Raw genomic sequence first — 19,255 nt, forward strand, 5'->3', positions numbered from 1 at the left:
AGTGTATTTATGAAACTTGTTTAAGTTTTCTTTGGTCTGTAGGTTCCTTATGACACCATGACACCTCTCCAAGCTACTCTAGAAATGAGGCATGTCTTGGTAGTTGTCGCGTGGCAAAATTATGATAATGGTTTAACATTTTATCCTACACTTTTATTGCTTGAACAAGGTTTGGGGACAATGTTTGTGGCTCTCTCTTTTTCTAAACTGCCCAACGAAATGTTAACACATGTCTCCCTGATTTCAAATCTTGCCACTCACCTTATTTGTGAAGCATAACTCTATCCCATCTTTCTGTGCATATTTTCGTACTTGATATCATGCATTTAAGTGAAAAAGTCTTGTCGTGATTGTTCTTTCATATTTGAGAGCTTCTTTTGAAACAACAGCAAATTGAAAATTAGATATAATAGGATGAACTGTATCAATTATTTGTGTGCACGTCAACTTGTATATCATACTTGAACTTGAGGAGCTCCTATGGGAAGTTAGGGTAGAATAGAACACTTGCAAATTTGATATTCATATGATGGATTATGTTGTAGTTTGACCCAAATTTTAGTGGATATTGGAGTTTTTGGTTGAAGTAATCTTGAAGAGATCAAAATTATGAATCAAAAACAAAAATACAGCATTTTCGCTAACTGGTCGCTCGAGCAACTCCTACATATTTTCTGCAGAGACTAGTTGCTCAAGCAACGGAGGTGTTGCCCGCCTATCGCTCGCCTGTCGCTCAAGCGACATGGTCTTTTGACCCCAAGCCCATTACATTTTGACGGGATCTCTAATACATATTCATCTACAACTTGATTTTTATGGTTTATATATAAGTCAAGATTTGTATTGTTCCCATAACATCCATACAACATCTTGAGAGTTTTAGAACTTAATTAAAAGTATTGAAATCTTGTTTTAAACATAATGACTACTGATTATAGTGAATTTTTTCTTCTCTGTCTATAGTTTTTCACATTTTGGGTTTTCACATAAATTTGGTGTTCCTATTTTGTTCTTATGTTATTTCATTATTGTAATTATCTTACGTTCAATTCATAACAAGTAGAATCAGAGTAATGTTGATTATTCCGCATAGTAATGATGAAATATGATATTCCATTATTCAATCGAAGCACGAATTTACTTTATGGAAAATGAAGGTTGAAGCGATTCCCACGTAAATGGATTTGGAGGAAACCTTGCTTTGCTTTGATAAGATGCCTTCAAGCTAGACGCATGATGAAAAGTAACATAGGGATTAGAAAAGCGTAATCTCAAATTCAACTACATCTATCAAGTCATATTTTTTAGGATGTCCTAAAAAGAAAAGTGTCGCTGCATTATGGTTGAAGTTGGTAAATCTTTGTATGACAAAGAGCTTGACCAGCAAGTTACATATGTAACAACGCTTCTATTTTCACCGAATGTCCGAAAGCGCATCATAGATGATAACTAACTATATTCAAAGAAATTTTGTCCGATTTGAAGACATTGAAAGTTAAGTATGACGATGGGGACTTGGTTTTGATGTTGTTGTGCTCGATGTAGCTATCATATGTGACTTTTATAGATACGATTCTCCATAGTCAGGATATTTTCACAGTGGAAGAGGTCTATGATGCTTTACTATTTAAAGAGAAGACGAGGCATCTTGCTGGAGAATCTGGGAGTCAGGCCAAAAGCTTAGTTGTTCGTAGGAGAAATCAAGATACCAATCATAGTAGAAATATGAGGGATAGATCGAAATCCAGACATGTGGAGAAAGTATTTCATTATTGTAAGAAGAAAAAGCATATCAGAACTGATAGCTATTTATTGAAAAATAGAAATAAAGCTGCTAGAGCTATTGAAAAAGACAAAAAACATCTTAACATAACAAAAGTTGATTTTTGTAGAAAATAGGCAAAGTAAAGGAGAGTTTCTTGTGATTGTTGATATGGATTCCAAATCTTGTGAGGAATAGGTTTGTGACTCAGCACATACTTTTCATATATGTCCCAATAAGGACTATTTTTACAACATATGAAAGAGTTTTGAGAGGCACAGTGGTTACAGGAAACAATGAGCCTTGCAAAATTGTCGAATTTGGTACGGTTGGAATCAAAATGTTCAATGATACTACTAGAATACTTACATATGTAAGGCACGTTCCACAACTGAAGTAAAATCTCATATCTTTGAGTATAATTGACTCAAATGGTCACAAATATACGAGTGAAGGTGAGTAGGGGTCTTATTGTCATAAAAGGGATATAAAAACTCTACACAATTGTACATTTTATAGGGTTCCACAGTTGCAGGAAATGTAGCAGTTTCTACTTCTTTTTGAACTATGAGGAAGTTACTAAACTTTGACATATGTGACTTGGGAATATGAGTGAGACAAATGTGGCAGAGTTGAGTAGAAGGGAACTTCTTGATAGGAAAAAGACTGGTAAGATAAAGTTTTGTGAGTATTGTATCTTTGGGAAACAAAAAAGAGTCAAATTTACTAAAAGAAGACACAACACAAATGGAACACTTGAATATATCCGTTCAGATCTTTGGAGACCAGCTAGGTGCTTTCAAAAGGATGTGCTTATTACTTATTAACAGTAATTGATGACTTCTCTAGGAATGTTTGAGTATTCTTCTTAAAACAAAAGAGTGATATGTTTGGGACCTTTAAGAAGGGGAAAACATTGATAAAAAAAGAAGATTGGAAATTAGGTGAAACGTCTACACACAAATAATGGATTAAAGTTTTGTTCAAATGAATTTATAGCTTTTACAGGGTTGAATGCATCTTGAGATAATTGACAGTGCCCGAAACTCCTCAACAAAATGGTGTGATAGAACCAATGAATAGAACTTTGATGGAAAAGTTTCACTTTATGCAATCCAGGTGTCAATGGGTATAAATTGTAGTGTCATGAGATAAGAAAAATAGTTGTTATTAGAGATGTATTATTTTGATGAACTTGCTATGATTCATAGTTCATCTCATTGGAATTCTAATAAAATCGATGAACGGAATCAATCAACTCCGATGGAGTTGAAAATTGGTCCATGAGAACAATCAAAGGTCTCAAAATAGTCTATTATAGATGAGTTTAGTATAAAATTTATAGACAGTAATACTCTGTCTACACCACTGGTAACATCATAGTATTCGATTACTAAAGATAGATCTCGCAGATCGATTAGACCTTCACAAAAGTATGGAGAAGCAGATTTGATAGCTTATGCATTGAGTGTGACTGAAATAGTGATTCCACAGAGGAGCCCGCTACATATTCAGAGAAAGTCAGTTACAGTGATTCTGCCAGATTTGACACATTCAATTAGTACAGTTAATAGGTACATGGCAAATCCTGGTAAGGAACATTGGAAAGTAGTACAATGGATGTTCCTATAGTTGAGTGGCTCTACTAATGCTTGTTTGCATTTTGGTAGATATATAGTTGGAGTTATTGAGTGTGTGGATTCAAATTATACAGGGGTTCTTGATAAGAGAAGATCACTTACATGGTATATGTTTACTCTTGGAGGCTATGTTATCAGCTGGAAAGCTACTTTGCAAAATACGGTAGCTTTATCTATAATAGAGGCAGAGTACATGGCCATTATAGAAACATGTACGTGATTGAGGGGATTGATTGGTGAAATCAATGAAGACTTGCAGATTTTTACAATATATTGTAATAGTCAGAGTGCTATTTTTCTTACTAAGGATCAAATGTTTCATGAAGGGACTAAGCACATTAATGTGATGTATCATTTTGTGCGTGATGTAATTGCTCGTGGTGACTGAGTAAGGTAGATACCAAGGACAATCCTGCTAATATGATGATAAAATCACTTCTGATTGCTAAGTTTGAGCATTGCTTGAACTTAGTGTTTATCATTGATTTAGCTTATTGAGGTTTGTTTGGAAGAGGATGATTGGTGTTTACTTTGATATGTGTTTTGAAATTCCTTATACTGGAATTTAGTTCAAGGTAGAGATTAATTGTAGTTTGACCCAAATTTTAGTGGGTATTGGAGTTTTTGGCAGAAGTGATCATGAAGAAATCAAAATTATGAACTAAGAAGAAAAGTTACCATATTTTCGCTAGCCTGCCGCTAGAGCAACTCCTACATATTTTCTCTAGAGACTTTTTGCTTGCCTAGTGCTCGAGCGAAGGAGCTGTCATCGGCCTATTGCTCACTTGTCACTTGAGTGACAGGATTTTTTGGCCCAGACTCGTTTTGCATTTTGACGTGTTTTGGGACTCTTATTAATTTACAACTTGTTTTCTAGGGTTTATATATATAAGTTACGGCTTATATTGTTCCCATATCATTTATACAATATTTTGAGAGATTTAGATCTTAATTTAGAGTATTGAGATTTTGTTATAAACACAATTACTATTGATTATAGTGAATTATTTCTGTTTTGCCAGTGGTTTTTTTTCCTACATTTGGTTTTCACATAAATCTTGATGTTCTCATTTTGTTTTTGATTATTTCATTATTATTGTTACCTTGCGTTCAATTCATAATAGAATATAAATGTGCTATTTACGAGACAAACTATAGAGACAAGATATACCTTATGCATTGTCACATTCAGATGGTGGCCAGAAATAACTTCTTTTGTTGTTTCTTTGGCTCTTCTTTTCATATTGTAAAAGAGATGAGATTAATATTATTGTTTGCATATGCAGGCAACGCCGTTGATTTGAGGATATCTTGACTTGTACTCTCTTGCCTGGGCCTAATGTGTTAACTGTGAAAATGTCAGTTTGTTTTTTAATGTGGAAACAAGATGCAAGATGATGATCAACTAGTCACTAGTTTGGTCACATTTTTGTTACATGTTTCAACCACTTAAAATCGTACATTATCACTTCAATATTAGACGCATCGTTAACATTAAGAAGATATTAGGTTTAATCCGTTTGAGATTTGATTTGACCTTGATTCTTACGGCGCAAAAGTGAAACTAGATTGGATCCGCATGATCTTCCTAATAATTCATAAATGAACGTATAAATATTAGGCAGCTTGTTCTGCGGAAATGCTTCATCTATTATTATACACATGATTTGGACGACATGTTTCAGGTTTCTTTTTTTTAAAGTAAGGAAATCTTAGAATCAAAAGGCCGTATAATTAATAGCTGAACTGTAAATGTTGCAAATTATTAAGAGCAAAAACAGAAACTAAATAAAAAGAAAAAAACTTTTGGGTATAAAGAAAAGAGTGATAAAGAAAAAGAAAAATCAAATGGAAGTTGGCGGTAATGATTATTCAACTCATGAGATGAATTTTCAAGAGGAAAACTCAGTGATCCTGAAAGTTATTTTACACCTATAATACTCTTGAAACTTTGAAAAAAAATAATTAAAAAGGCGTCCATATGATACATTAGACAGAACAATTAACAAACATTTCGTATACACTCTTATCTGAATTAATTAAATTAGTAATCATCAATATTTATCTGATTAATAATTGTTCATTAAAAAATGAAAGAATACTGGTTGCTCATTTACTTTTTCACGACGTTATCCATCAATCGTCCATGTAAACAAAAAATAAAATAAAGAAAACACGAGACGGATAAAAATATTACGTGACAATAAGTACGAGTAATTTTCAGTATTTACCTTTAAATACTACTTGCTCAGTCAAAAATAAAAAATTATTGATTGTTTACTCACTTTTAGACAACGTTAAATATCTATCATTCATCTCAATTTCGTCCGTCCACCTAAACAAAAAAAAGTCATGTGGTGGACAAGGACAAGAGCAATGGCAAGTGGGAAAATCCCATCAATGCTTTAGAGTCTTTGCTTGGAGCATGAACACGTTTACTTAAGCAGGACAAGCTTGACGAGCTTGCAAGTGTTTTGAAACCATTCAGCGAAGATGGCGTTTCATGAATAAGTAATTAGTAACATTTTACTTTTTAGTGAGCAAGTAGTAATCCAGGTAACTATCAGTGATTACTAATTTAATTAACTTCCTAGTTTTTACACCATTTATTACAAAGTAAGACTTTCATTCATCACGTGAATTTTTTTGTTTAGGTGGATGATGGACGGGTAACATTGGGTAAAAATGAGCGAGTAACTAGCAACCTTTTGTTTTTAAGTAAACAACTAGTAATCAAAGATTAATATTGTTAATTACTCGTTTAATTAACTCTTCCTCTTCCTATGCATAAGTTCTTTTTTTTTTTTTCTCCTTATCGTAGATGTATAGAATATTTTCTCCACCGACAATTTTTTTTCTACACAATGAAATAACAAAAATATAGCTGTAAAAACCTAGATCCAGTCTCTTTTAGTCCTTTCAGCTTTTTAAGATAATCTTATCTATGCCATGCATGTGTCTGTGTCTGAGTTGGTGAACTCCTCCATTTTCTACAAACAGACTTTTCAACATTCAATTATTGATTAATTAAATAAATAAATTTGATTGAAACTTTAGGTTCTGGACCACCATGCTGGAATGTCGAACCCACAGCACCATATTGTTTCCTCATAATGCATGGACAGGCTTAGCCCATGAAAATTAAAATCAGATTTTTATTATTTTTATTATTATTCTTTTTTTAAAAGTTGATGAAATATATAGTTGAAAAGTTATGAATCTCATAAAATATGTGGTTAAACTTAATTATTGATTTCGACTTGAATTAAAATTTTAATTTTAATTTTTATCAAAGAGGGGATTGTTATAATCTTTCATATATTTGAGAGTAAATAAATTAATAGGTACGTGAAATAAGGGTCAAATCTTAATTGGCTAACAATTACTTGTATGATCTTTACAACGTTCACTTGTATGTTAGTAATTCATCATTTAAGAAACATACATTTTATTGAAGGAAAAGCGTCGATCAAATTATTTACATATCTTCACGTAGTAAACAATATATAAAATTACAAAAGTCTACATGATGACAAACATGGGCGAATCCAAGAGTTTGAGTCAACATGAGCGGTCGTTGACCTTCTATCGTGAGCCGCAATAAAATATTAAAAGCCCGTTTGATATCTATTTTTTTGTAAAAAAAAATGCATTTCTGAATAATGATTTGATGGAGAATGTTTGGCTAAAAGTGAAAAAAAATTTGAATTTGCATTAATATTATTTTATTGAAAATGTGTGGTTGAAAAAAAGAGAGAAAAAAATAAAGCAATTAGTTTGTTTAAATTGAACATTTATAATTTTGTTATAAGAATAAACTGGACTCATCAAACGACAGTGTTACCAAGTTTTGTATAATTCAAAGGAAGAGTGGGGATTCGAATCGTTAAAATTATACTTGCATTAAAATAGTTAAAACTTAACAAATATTATTTTGTTAAATCTAGTGTCAAAATTCAAGAAGTGTCATAATGATCAAGCTTACAATAATACTTACAAGAGATAACAAGTTTGATTCCCTTTGGTCCTCCTCGTTATTGAATTTTGGTAAAAATTGTAGAATAAAAATATTGCAAAACAAATTTGTTGCTAAGGGATTCAAATCCAAGACTTCCACATACATGTAAGCTCTAACCAAATGAGTTACAAGAGATGTTTGAAAATAAAATAAATTTCCAGTAATATAAACTAAAAATTAATCTATTGCAACGAAAAAAATTTGATCCCGAGGGATTAGCACGCACAACCACGGGTGCTTGCGTAGGAATTGGATCCGCACCATTGACAAATATAGTCTGTAAAAGATTTTAAGAATGTACATAGATGTATTTATATTTATTTATTCAATTGCAAAATTGATTGCTATACTAGTTGGGAAATGGTCCTCGAGAAAATTGGAACATAAGAAATGCATTAGTCAGCTGAATTTATGACAAAATTTGTAAGATAATTGCAAATCACAATATATGGGTTTCAGTCTTTGAATCTTAAACGTCATGTGGACGAGAAATGTGGTAGGTGAAAACTCCCACATGCTCCAATTTTATCCAGATTTGGGTAGGTGGATCCATAACGCTACACTGCATTAAGCTCCTTTCATGGTAATATTATTTAATAAAGGTCGATTACAACGAAATAATAAAAAGTGTTGACTACGCTAATACTTGAGAGTTCGTACTCGACAAAACTACAAAATACTATGTAAATATATACGTGCATTTGTACATTTATATACGTATATATTGAAAAGAGTGACTTTTTAGGATAGAATTTTATAATTCGACATGGTTTCAATACAAGTTGGAAGCAATTCGATTTGTTTGAAGTTCAAGTGATCCTCCCTATCCTCTTTCAATTGAGTTCTTGTAGAACCTTAGTCGTCGCATGCACTTACTACTTTTCTTTATTATGTTAAACATCTAAAATTGAATCTTCAAACTCAATATACATGTGTGTACAATTTGTAGCCAAGTGGAAATTGCCAATTTATGATATCCTTTACTGTCAAAGGTCAATGGAGCTATTTTACAATGTCATTTTCTTATCTATTATTTATTTGTGTTACATAAATCCCATAATTATATTTATATATATATATAGATGCACGTAATTGTAGTAATTACATAATTTAAATTATTCCGTCATAATAATATATAATTGTATACATATATGGACACGTAATTAATACAAGGTAAGCACGGGTGGAGATCATTCTTGTAAAATTAATTTCAACTAGGTTCTAAATTAAAAAATATATATTAATAAATTTCAGAAAAAGATCAATTACATTAAATTAAAGGATAATTCAAACTGGTGTAGGTGAACCGCTTAATTATTTACAAACAAGAATTTCGAAAATCAAATTATAAAATGCCAATATATAATTAGTATCCTTTGGGTTTATTCCTTTGTTCGAGAATATGTGGAACCCGATATTTCAAATCATGCATGGTCCTGGACTTGTCTTTATTGCATACTCATCCAATTTTTTTCTCTTTTCTTGTACCAATTTCATCAATCAAGATTTATTTTTTATTTGTGACACACTATGATTTGATTAACACCACCTATGGATACGTTGGAAAATCTTTATAAAATTGAAAAATTAAGTAGAATCCAAGACCCATATCCTAAGTATATGCATTACAAGAATTCATATGTTTGATGACGAGAGATTTCTTGTTGGCATAACTTTCCATGGAAAATTCTTGTGCTCAAAGGAGGGTTAAATTAGTCTCTTATGATTAAGGGAAAATTACTTTTAATTTTGAAAATACACTACATCCAAATTTCATTATTTTCCTGATGCATGCGACATTGCCTTAATGTATTCAAGAAAAAGGGTAGAACAAAATGAAGATATTTGAACAAAAAATTATTAACGGTAAAAATCTAAAGTATCACTTTGAATAATGATAATATTAACTCTCATATGGTTCTTCCATCCTAATGACTTTCAATTAGGTCATTATTCATTATAATTCTTAATGAATAATATTATTCATAGTCCATAACTGCAGTAATCATTCTAAATAGTAGCTTGTTATTTGAGACATTAATTTTCTATAATTTTGTTACCTCAAATAATAAGTTAATGTCTAAGATAACAAATTATAACATAAAATAACTATTTCAATCGCTGACTATGAATATCGTTACTCTTTTATAATATTCATGCATATCACTTTCTTGTTCCATCATAGATAACATTCCGTAGTAATTGAAAGTTGTTATCAAAGTGACTTCAATGTAGTTGAGACGTCTAAAGTTTGGCACAAATTTAGGTTCGTTTGGCAAGAATGTGTTTTTTTTGTAGAAGAGTTTTCTTAAAAAGCTATCTTAATTGATATCTGAAAATTAATTTCTAAAGGAGCTACCTCTTTCAGAAGAGTTTTTAGAGAAAGTCACATTGTACCAACTTTTTTCTAAAAACTACTGTAATTAAAAAAAAAATACTTCTATAAAATTAATCAAACGGATCCAAAATAGCTTTTGAATTGCAATAGCTCTTTAGTCTCTCAAAGGTCATACCAAATGGACCCTTACTCTATTTGAAATAGAAGTTACTTTGAGGAAAAGATTCTAAGAGTACCACAATTTGTATTTTTTGGTAAAATTCGTTTGAAAAGCAATTTATGCAAGTTGTTAGATGAATCAACTCAAAGTGGACGACACGCGGTTTTACATATGATTTTATCCACAAGCCATGAAGCCATACAACAAGTGGCTCTTAATCGGCTTGATTGACAAGCCATGCTAGCTGCTTAAATTTATAATTAATAATTGCTTCCAACTTTTAATTAGTCCAGGCAAAAAACTACAAGGATATTGACTTGATTATTATACGATCTATTTTAGGTTACAAAACGAGTACAAATCCTAAAGAGAAATTTCAGGTTCTTTGCCCATTCTAATACGAAGTCAGACCACAAATTTGAAGACGAATGATGGATCTGAAACGTTGTTATTTTATTGGATTTAAAACACATGCAAATAACCTCAGGCATTTACCTGGAGATTAACTATGAAATATAAACATAAATATGGGAAATTGGTAAATAAAACACACTAAGAAACTATCTGAAAGAAAACGTGCAGGCTGGATATGGAAGCACATTCTCCTTCGCAGCTTATTTTATTCTTCTCGTTCTTCCATCGCTTTCACATCTACTCTCTTATGCAGAACATTCTTCTTACCTGCAAGAATACATTTACTTTCCGTCGTTAGGATTAAGTAATTATTAATGTTCTAACTTAATTATAAGTTGGTGAAAATAATTTTTTCAGAAATTGGAAATCTAAATAGTGTTTTCTGAAAATCATTAAAATGCACCTTGGAAATCTGGTTGCAGGTTCTTAGTAGTGATGAGGAGGAGGAGGAGGAGAACTGTAGTAGTAATGGTGGGGTGGTGGGTAGTGGACTGGAGGTGGTGGTGGGGGAGACTTGTAGACGTATGGCTTCTTGTGAGGTGGTGGTGGTGGAGGGGACTTGTAAACGTATGGCTTCTTGGGTGGTGGTGGAGGGGACTTGTAGACGTATGGCTTCTTGGGTGGTGGTGGAGGGGACTTGTAGACGTATGGCTTCTTGGGTGGTGGTGGAGGGGACTTGTAGACGTATGGCTTCTTGGGTGGTGGTGGAGGGGACTTGTAGACGTATGGCTTCTTGGGTGGTGGTGGAGGGGACTTGTAGACGTATGGCTTCTTGGGTGGTGGTGGAGGGGACTTGTAGACGTATGGCTTCTTGGGTGGTGGTGGAGGGGACTTGTAGACGTATGGCTTCTTGGGTGGTGGTGGAGGGGACTTGTAGACGTATGGCTTCTTGGGTGGTGGTGGAGGGGACTTGTAGACGTATGGCTTCTTGGGTGGTGGTGGAGGGGACTTGTGGACGTATGGCTTCTTGTGAGGTGGTGGTGGTGGAGGGGACTTGTAGACGTATGGCTTCTTGGGTGGTGGTGGAGGGGACTTGTAGACGTATGGCTTCTTGGGTGGTGGTGGAGGGGACTTGTAGACGTATGGCTTCTTGGGTGGTGGTGGAGGGGACTTGTAGACGTATGGCTTCTTGGGTGGTGGTGGATAGAGGGGTTACCAACTCAGGGTTCACTCTTTTTTTTGGGATTTTTTTATTCACATAAGATCCATGACATGTGAGGGGATGTCAACCATTATGGCACAAAATTTCGGACAAAGCAGCAAAATTCAATTATTTAACTTTGTTTTTGGCCTTTGTTTTTTAGTGTCTGCAAGCTCATCAAAAGCAGATAAAGCAAACAAAAAGTATTATTATTGCTACGTATATATAATTTATATATAAAGAAAAAGAATAATGAAGAAATTATGTGTGTAATATATAATTTTCGAAGTGTATATTTTTATTGGCTCGATATTAAAGTCACTACTCATGGCATGTATGATACAATTTTTGTTAAAAATTTTAACAAATTTTGATAAAAAATTATTCATCTCATAATATATGGTTAAAATTGAAATTTACAAGGATAGTAACTAATTTACCATACTGAATTTTCTTTTGGACCACTTTATGTAGAACTGTACATTTCTACTTTTGAGACAAGTGCGACAATAAATAATGTAATTAGTTACACAAATTAATTGAAGACCAAATCAACTTTAGATAGACCGCAGCCTTGAATATTCCTCCCTTTTTTCTTTTTTTATTTTCCCTCAAAAAACTTGGAGTAAAATGAAATTAATTAACAATGAGAATTAAATTAATATCGTCTGATCAATGGGGAAGCACAGACTTAGCCTCCGATTGATTTATTGATGAGTTCTCTATTTCGGACAAAGACTATAGGAAGAATCCTTCGTCAAACTCCCTCCACCCAACCGAGCTGTGAATATTACTCAAAAGTTCATTGATTATTCAAATAATTGAGTCTTTCGTACATTTTAAAGGTTCAACAAAAAATGAAATACACGATGAAGAAGAAAAGGGAAGAAATTAATAGAGGGTAATTGGCGCAAAACATCCCTATCTTTCGAGATTATTGTGGAAAACGTCCATATCTTTCATTTTTTGGCATTTTGCCCTTATTTCAACATTTCGTTGCGCTGAAGTTCCTTTTCACTGTTTTGGAACGTAAAATAACAATTATATCCTCTTATTTAAAACAAAAAACCAAAAAAAAAATGAGAAAAATTCAAAACAAATTGCAACCTTATCCCTAAACTTTTAAAAAAAGTACAATTGAGTCTCCAATACTCCCTCAATCCATCACAACTAAGATTTTAGAACCACCACTTATGGACCACCAAAACTCCACCCTCCGGCCACCTTGGGCATGGGACCAAATAGCATCTTGAAGTCCACACTTCCTTCTTCGTAACCCACCCAAGATCCAGCTATAACTCCAATCAATTTGGTCGAAAATTCAAGCAAAAATAGGTTATCCACACAACAAACAGTGGTCGAAATCTTCACTTTCGTCGACACCCATGCCCTACACAACCGCCACTTTGGCCAGACTAAGTGACTAACATACCACCTTAAAGCTCTCACTTCCCTCTTCGCAATCCACCCAAGATCCGGCCATAACTTCAATCCATTTGCCTGGAAATTCAAGCCAAAATAGGTTACTTGCAACAAACAGTGCTAGAATCTTCACTTCCGGTGACATCCATGCCCTAGATCGATTCTACACAGTAAAACGTCCCTGTCCATGCTCCTCAAACATCGTTTAATGCACGCAATTAAGAAACACAGTCGCTGTGCAGCTTTCAGGCGATCACCAGTCCCTGCCCATGGTCCTCAAACATCGTTTAATGCACACTAAAACGATGTTCAAAGCTTTCAGGCGATTTTTTTACGTTGATCGTGGGACCCATGATCGCTAACCACCACCTGAGGTATCTACACCTCATGGCGCATCCAATAAGCATATAGGTCTTCCCCATTTTATTCATTCAGAAACCGAGAAATGAAACCTAACTTGCGTGAATGAGAATTTGTACCATTAGAATGAAATTAATGGAAGCCCATTGGGTGGTATGTGTAGAGGAAAGTGAGGGCTTTCCGGTGGTTTGGAAGGTGGTTAGTCGGAATTTTTTGACTTGAAAGGTGGCAGTGGAGGAAGGGAAGAGAAGAGAAAGTGTTTTTTTGTTATTTTCAATATTTTAAGTATTGGGGACTCATTTGCACTTTTTTAAAAGTTTAGGGGTAAGTTTGCAATTTATTCTAAAATTTTCTCCCTTTTTTGTTCTAAATAAGAGGGTATAATTGTCATTTTACGTTTCAAAATAATGAAAAAGACCTTCAACGCAACGAAAGATTGAAATAAGGGTAAAAATGTCAAAAAATAAAAAGTACAGATGTTTTCCACGATAATCTCGAAAGGTAGGGACATTTTGCACCAATTACCCTTAAATAGAGGTGGGAGAAGTTCTAGATCCAACACTTGTTCTGTTACACCTGTTTTTCTTCATTTTCTATTCATAGATAATACGGAGACAAGTTTGAAAATTGAAAACGTGATTATGTTCAGTTTTTTGAGAAACAATAATGGAGTAAAACTTTATCTCAGTTTGACAATGAATGATTTTACAATAAAGAAATATCCATGTAAATAAAATAATATTTTTAAAAGGAAATGATCATCTTTTACTTTTAAGAAATGCTAAAAAACAGGGTTAAAAACAAAGGGAATACGTGTCGAAACATGAATGGGCAGTTAAAAAAAAAAAAACTCAATCTAATGTTGTCAACTCAGTCAGTCCACAGTTTCGCTATTTAACCATGTTCAACCATCATTTCCTTTAACCTTTTCTAGAGATTTCATCAATTCTTTTACATGTAGAAAAAGTAAAAGAAATTGCGTGTCAATTTTGCTCATTCTGAACAAGAAAATTTGTACATTACATGAGATTTTATCATTTGATAATTCGAGATAAAAGTCCACAGAATATAGGTGGTTTTACCTTTGGATTAAGACATGTTTTTTATCCTGGGATAGCACTATTAAATAAGATTGAAATGAGAGATACATGATAGAACTATAAGATGTCATTTCTAGTTTCTAATTTGGTTATATTCTAAGTCTAAATACATTACATTGATGTCTTTTTCTCAAAATCAATGCTAGGTGGAAACTAAATATACCGTGGAAGAATAAAACTTATAGATCCAGAAAGGACAATTTAGCATGTAATTGGATAATGCAAAATTTCACATCGAGATCACATTTTCTAAAATTGTATGTATATTCACACTTAATAAATGTTTAATATAATAATTGCCAATATCGTATTTTGAAAGGATTAGTATCTCTCCTTGAAATATTTCCAATACTAGAATAAAAAACCACAAAAAGGATATAGAACCCCTTTCACAAGTGTCAAACTACTCTTTGTAAAGTATTAAATTCCTCGTTTGTTGTATCATTCTGTTCGAAAAAATATCTTAATAGTATCTACGAGTCTTGAGTTAGAGTATCTTTATAAAAAATGATAGGACTTAAAGATTATTCAAGTGCTTTTTCGTCTCGCTACTCATGAGTGTGATTAATGAATAGAGTAACATCATAAAAACTTTAATATTAATATTCTTTAATTAACCATGTGGATAGTGAACTTCTATGATTGTTCCCGAAGTTAGGTGTGGAGTGACATCAAAGAAGAAAGACAGGTATACATATTTAATTAATATGCTAAGGTGAAACATGTTCAAAATTTAATCCAAAAGATTGCATGACATTGACTGGTAGACCTATATAATTCACTTGCATTATTATATATAAATATATTTAGTATCTGTATTTTGGTTTTAAATATAAAAGTATATTCACAAATAATAAAATGTATATAACTTAACTTTATGTAATATATAATCTCTTAAATATATTTAAACATGCGAAACGAATAATAATATATCAAATAAAATAACAAAATTTGTATAAATGATTATATATACATCATCATCATCGGGAAAAAATGTATCTTTTTATGTTTCTCCTTTTATATGATTTCCATACTATTAATTATTCTTAATACAACTTGTATATAGGTTAATAACTTATAAAATTGCATTGCATGGTATAATTAATTAAATTTTAATCACCGTCATTATTTTATAATTAATTAAATTTTAATCACCGACATTATAAAATAATTCGATCCTCTTCCTAATCTACCATTAGCAAAATAAATAATATTATATTTATATAATATACTGCTCTAACAATCTTTAATCTCGAGTTGAAATCTGTTGTTCAATTCTTAAATTCTTTAAAATGTTATTATATTGAAGACATATCGATTATATCTTTTAGATCAAATAATATTCATACAAAATATTCATCGGTTGTGACAAAAAAAAATACGTGGACTTAAATGTACTGAACTTGTTTCCAGTGAAAATCATTAGTAAAATATAATCTTAAGCTTAGTCGATGTCTAGGCATTAAACGAAAATATAGAAATGTGGAAAAACGTTCACATTTAAGGATTGTTTGAGAAATCTTTTGATAAAAGTTAACAAGTTGTGAATTTCATGAAATATATAGTTTATATTAATTCTTTACTTTATTTTCAACTGATTAGCAATTTTTTAAGCCATTTCAAACAAGCAATCCAAGATGAGGTGTAGGGCTCATCTATAGCTGTTTTCAATTATAAATATAATGTGGATTATTGATTGTAGACTTAATTAATCTGTCTGTGTCATTTATTTAATGATAAAACAATTTTTAGAAAAGTCCCTGTCGTCCCTTATTATACTTTTCAATATTGTACTGTAGTCAGCGAGTCGTATGTCCACATTTCTCTCACCGGTTAAGAGGGAATAGTTATGTACAACTTGTACATTGCCCCCACCATCCTGTTTCTTACTTAAAATATAAATTACATAGTTGATGAACTTCGGTGATTAAAGTAACATACTTTGAAAATATATGAATAGCTATGTTACTTATGAAGGATGTAGTACAAAATTCACTCCCAAATGGCAAGATTTTACACAGAAATATAAACTGTACAATCGTTATGCAAACACTCATCGAATTCCGAACGTTCTTGTCCCGCGCCTTTGAATTGCTTCCACGCCCCTTTTACTACTAGTTCTAGATCATTCACGTATCTTAACGTGTTGGACCAGACTTACGTGTGTACGGATGGGACCCCAGAATATATTATCAACATAAACGTTGAAATACAACATATGAAAAAACCAACATACCTTGAGATGAACTCCCTTCCATCGACTACCAGTCAAATTGCACCAACAATATTTAAGTTACTCAATATCAGTAGCGGCTAAGAAATAGCTAGAGCTCAATTTACCCTCGTGTCACAAAAATAATCACTTCAAAGGATCGAACCTAAAATCTGAACTCTCACTCCAAGAAAAACGGTTCAGAAAGAGACCAGTGATTTCCTCTGAATTAGAATACACTCACAATGAATGTAGGAGAAGAAGATCTCACAAAGAGATTATCACACTCAATTGGGCTGAAAAGCAATGCCCACCATTGACCTTTCATCCAATCTCATCTAACGGTGCAGATTGATTACACTAGATTGGGCCATTGAGTAACACCCCAAATATTCGGCTTTTCTCCAAATGTCCATCAGACTTGGGTCCAGTATGTTTTCGTCTTGACTTATGGAGTCGGATATGAAATCTCTGAGATTTTATTCAGGGATGGGTACAAGATTGAGTTACAAAATTTCAAATCGGATTATTACGTGGGAAAAAAATTTACACATAAAAAATTGATTTTTTATCCAAAAAAAAATAAAATAAATAAACACCTTAAAAGAAATGTTATTGGGCCTGAGTGGGGCGGGGTTACGGCTCAGCCCAGCCCCCCTCGCACCCACCAACCAACCATATCCGTCTCTACTTTTTATTTGGTCATCACAACCTAACATGGAAAATGAGTTTGGACTTATTTTTTATGAAAGTAAAAACAACTTTGAAAATTGTGTATAATAAAATACTCAAAAGCAGCGTGAGAAGGCTCATTAAAGAATGTCTATAATTGTTAGGCATATGCGTGGAAGATGCCATGCAAAGCTTGAAAAAATGTGCAGAGGATAAGGCATGTGGGGGCAAGATTAGATACACTAAATCATTTTCTTTTTTGTCTCTCTTTCTTTTCTTTTCTTTTCTTCTCTCTTTATATATTGTGTGCAGGTGTCAAACATAGACATTTTTTTTTTATTTTTTTTGCAATATCATCTCTAATAATTAATCAATATTTGACATCATCAATTAATCTTGAATCAATCAGAAACAGTAAATGTGTTAATGGAAGTACTATTTACTAGTACAAATCAATCATTAATGGCAAGTTGCATTTCTTTTTGTGTCCTCTTTTTACTGATTCCCTGGTTTTGACTGTGTATGTAAAACAAATTGCAGACGGCATTTTGTTATCCTTTATTTGAATAATTCTCAATTCAGTTATAATTTATAAGTTATGAAAAGTCTTTAAGGATGAGTGTTAATTGTTGAAATGTCCGACACAAGCAATTATTAATCGTACTATAAGATGAACATCACAATTTTGTCTTGCATGAAATGTAAAATGAGGAAGTAAAATTCCATGCCATGAATTTATACTTCGTAAATGCATGTTTAATTTATAATATTAAATTGCATTGAAGTAACTGAACATTACGATGAACAGAATTTTAATTTACTTTTCCTTCTTAATACTATCAAATTTTACGAGCATAATCTCACGACCTAATTTCATTACACCCAAACAACTAAAATCGTGTGGTCTTAACGTTCAGCAATTCTTGTTCCTCACGAGAAAACAATAAGTCAACATTTCCATGTTTAGAATTTTGAAGTAAGGAATATATGGAAAATAAGTAAGATTGGGAAAACTTTCTTTGTATAAATGAAAGGGAAAATTTTACAATAATATATAAAACTCACTTCACTTTCCATGATTTACAAGTGATACTTCTATTTTTATTTATAGGCAAAACCTTGCAAGTTGCTTCGAAATTAATGGCCAAAATTAATTTGATCCAAGGGTCCCCATTGGTGGCAAGTTGTCTTAAATCTCATTTGATCAAGTTGCATTTTAACTTTATAACTCATGCTAGTTGGTATCTAGTGAACATTCTCTACAAATTTTCTTGCAAGTGAATATGTCCTTTTTATAGTGCCAACTTGTACTTAATTTGTATTTTGATATTATCTTGCAAGTGGCCAAGTGGGCCAAGTAGCACAAGTGAAAAAGTGGCACAAGTGTACAAGTTGGCCAAATTTTTCACTTGCATCCCCAAAAATAGTTCTTCCTTCCGTTTGGCATTTGGAAGTAATTTTTTATATAATGATAAACTTCTAGTTAGAAGTGGTCTTTGTTCAATTCATCAAGCAGTTCAATAGTTGATGTCATATTTCCTTTATTCTTTTTAGGGTCTAAAAGATTTTCTGAATAACATTTTTCTAAAAGTTCTAAAATTTGCCGTCCGTCCTGCATCGTTATGCCTTTCGACGGTCTTATTTTCGGACAATTTCACACCGCCCGATTGGACATTGGGAAGTTGCAGGAACTACGTTGTAGCATACGTCTTATGCCTAGGCCAATCGATCGACACACCATGCGGTTTCGTCCCCACACATGCGCTCCGTCCTGCATCGTTGTGCCTCACGACGGTCTTGATGTGGGACAATTTCGCACCAACCGATCGGACATTGGGAAGTTACGAGCACTACGTTGCAACGTGCGTTGCCTAGGCCAATCGATCGACACATCGCGCAGTTTCTCATCCCCACGCATTCCCTCCGTCCGGATTATTCCTCCCACTCTCGTCGGGTCTTTAATCAGAAATATCTGAAGATGAGTAATAGAAATATTACAAATCCAAAATCTATCTA

At 32.9% G+C, this 19,255-nt stretch overlaps 1 protein-coding gene across 1 annotated transcript; it reads right to left on the bottom strand.

Annotated features, from left to right (window-relative positions):
- Positions 1–10,758: 10,758 nt before the first annotated feature.
- On the bottom strand, positions 10,759–16,613 carry LOC111383606 (extensin-3-like). The gene is made up of 4 exons (XM_023007721.1): positions 16,592–16,613; positions 13,073–13,158; positions 12,698–12,973; positions 10,759–11,460 (listed from the first exon to the last, which is right to left on the bottom strand). Exons 1-4 carry the CDS (start codon positions 16,611–16,613, stop codon positions 10,759–10,761), a joined length of 1,086 nt encoding a protein of 361 aa, XP_022863489.1.
- Between the last annotated feature and the right edge of the window lie 2,642 nt (positions 16,614–19,255).

This window comes from Olea europaea, unplaced genomic scaffold (assembly GCF_002742605.1).
Source record: "Olea europaea var. sylvestris unplaced genomic scaffold, O_europaea_v1 scaffold2723, whole genome shotgun sequence".
NCBI lineage: Eukaryota > Viridiplantae > Streptophyta > Magnoliopsida > Lamiales > Oleaceae > Olea > Olea europaea.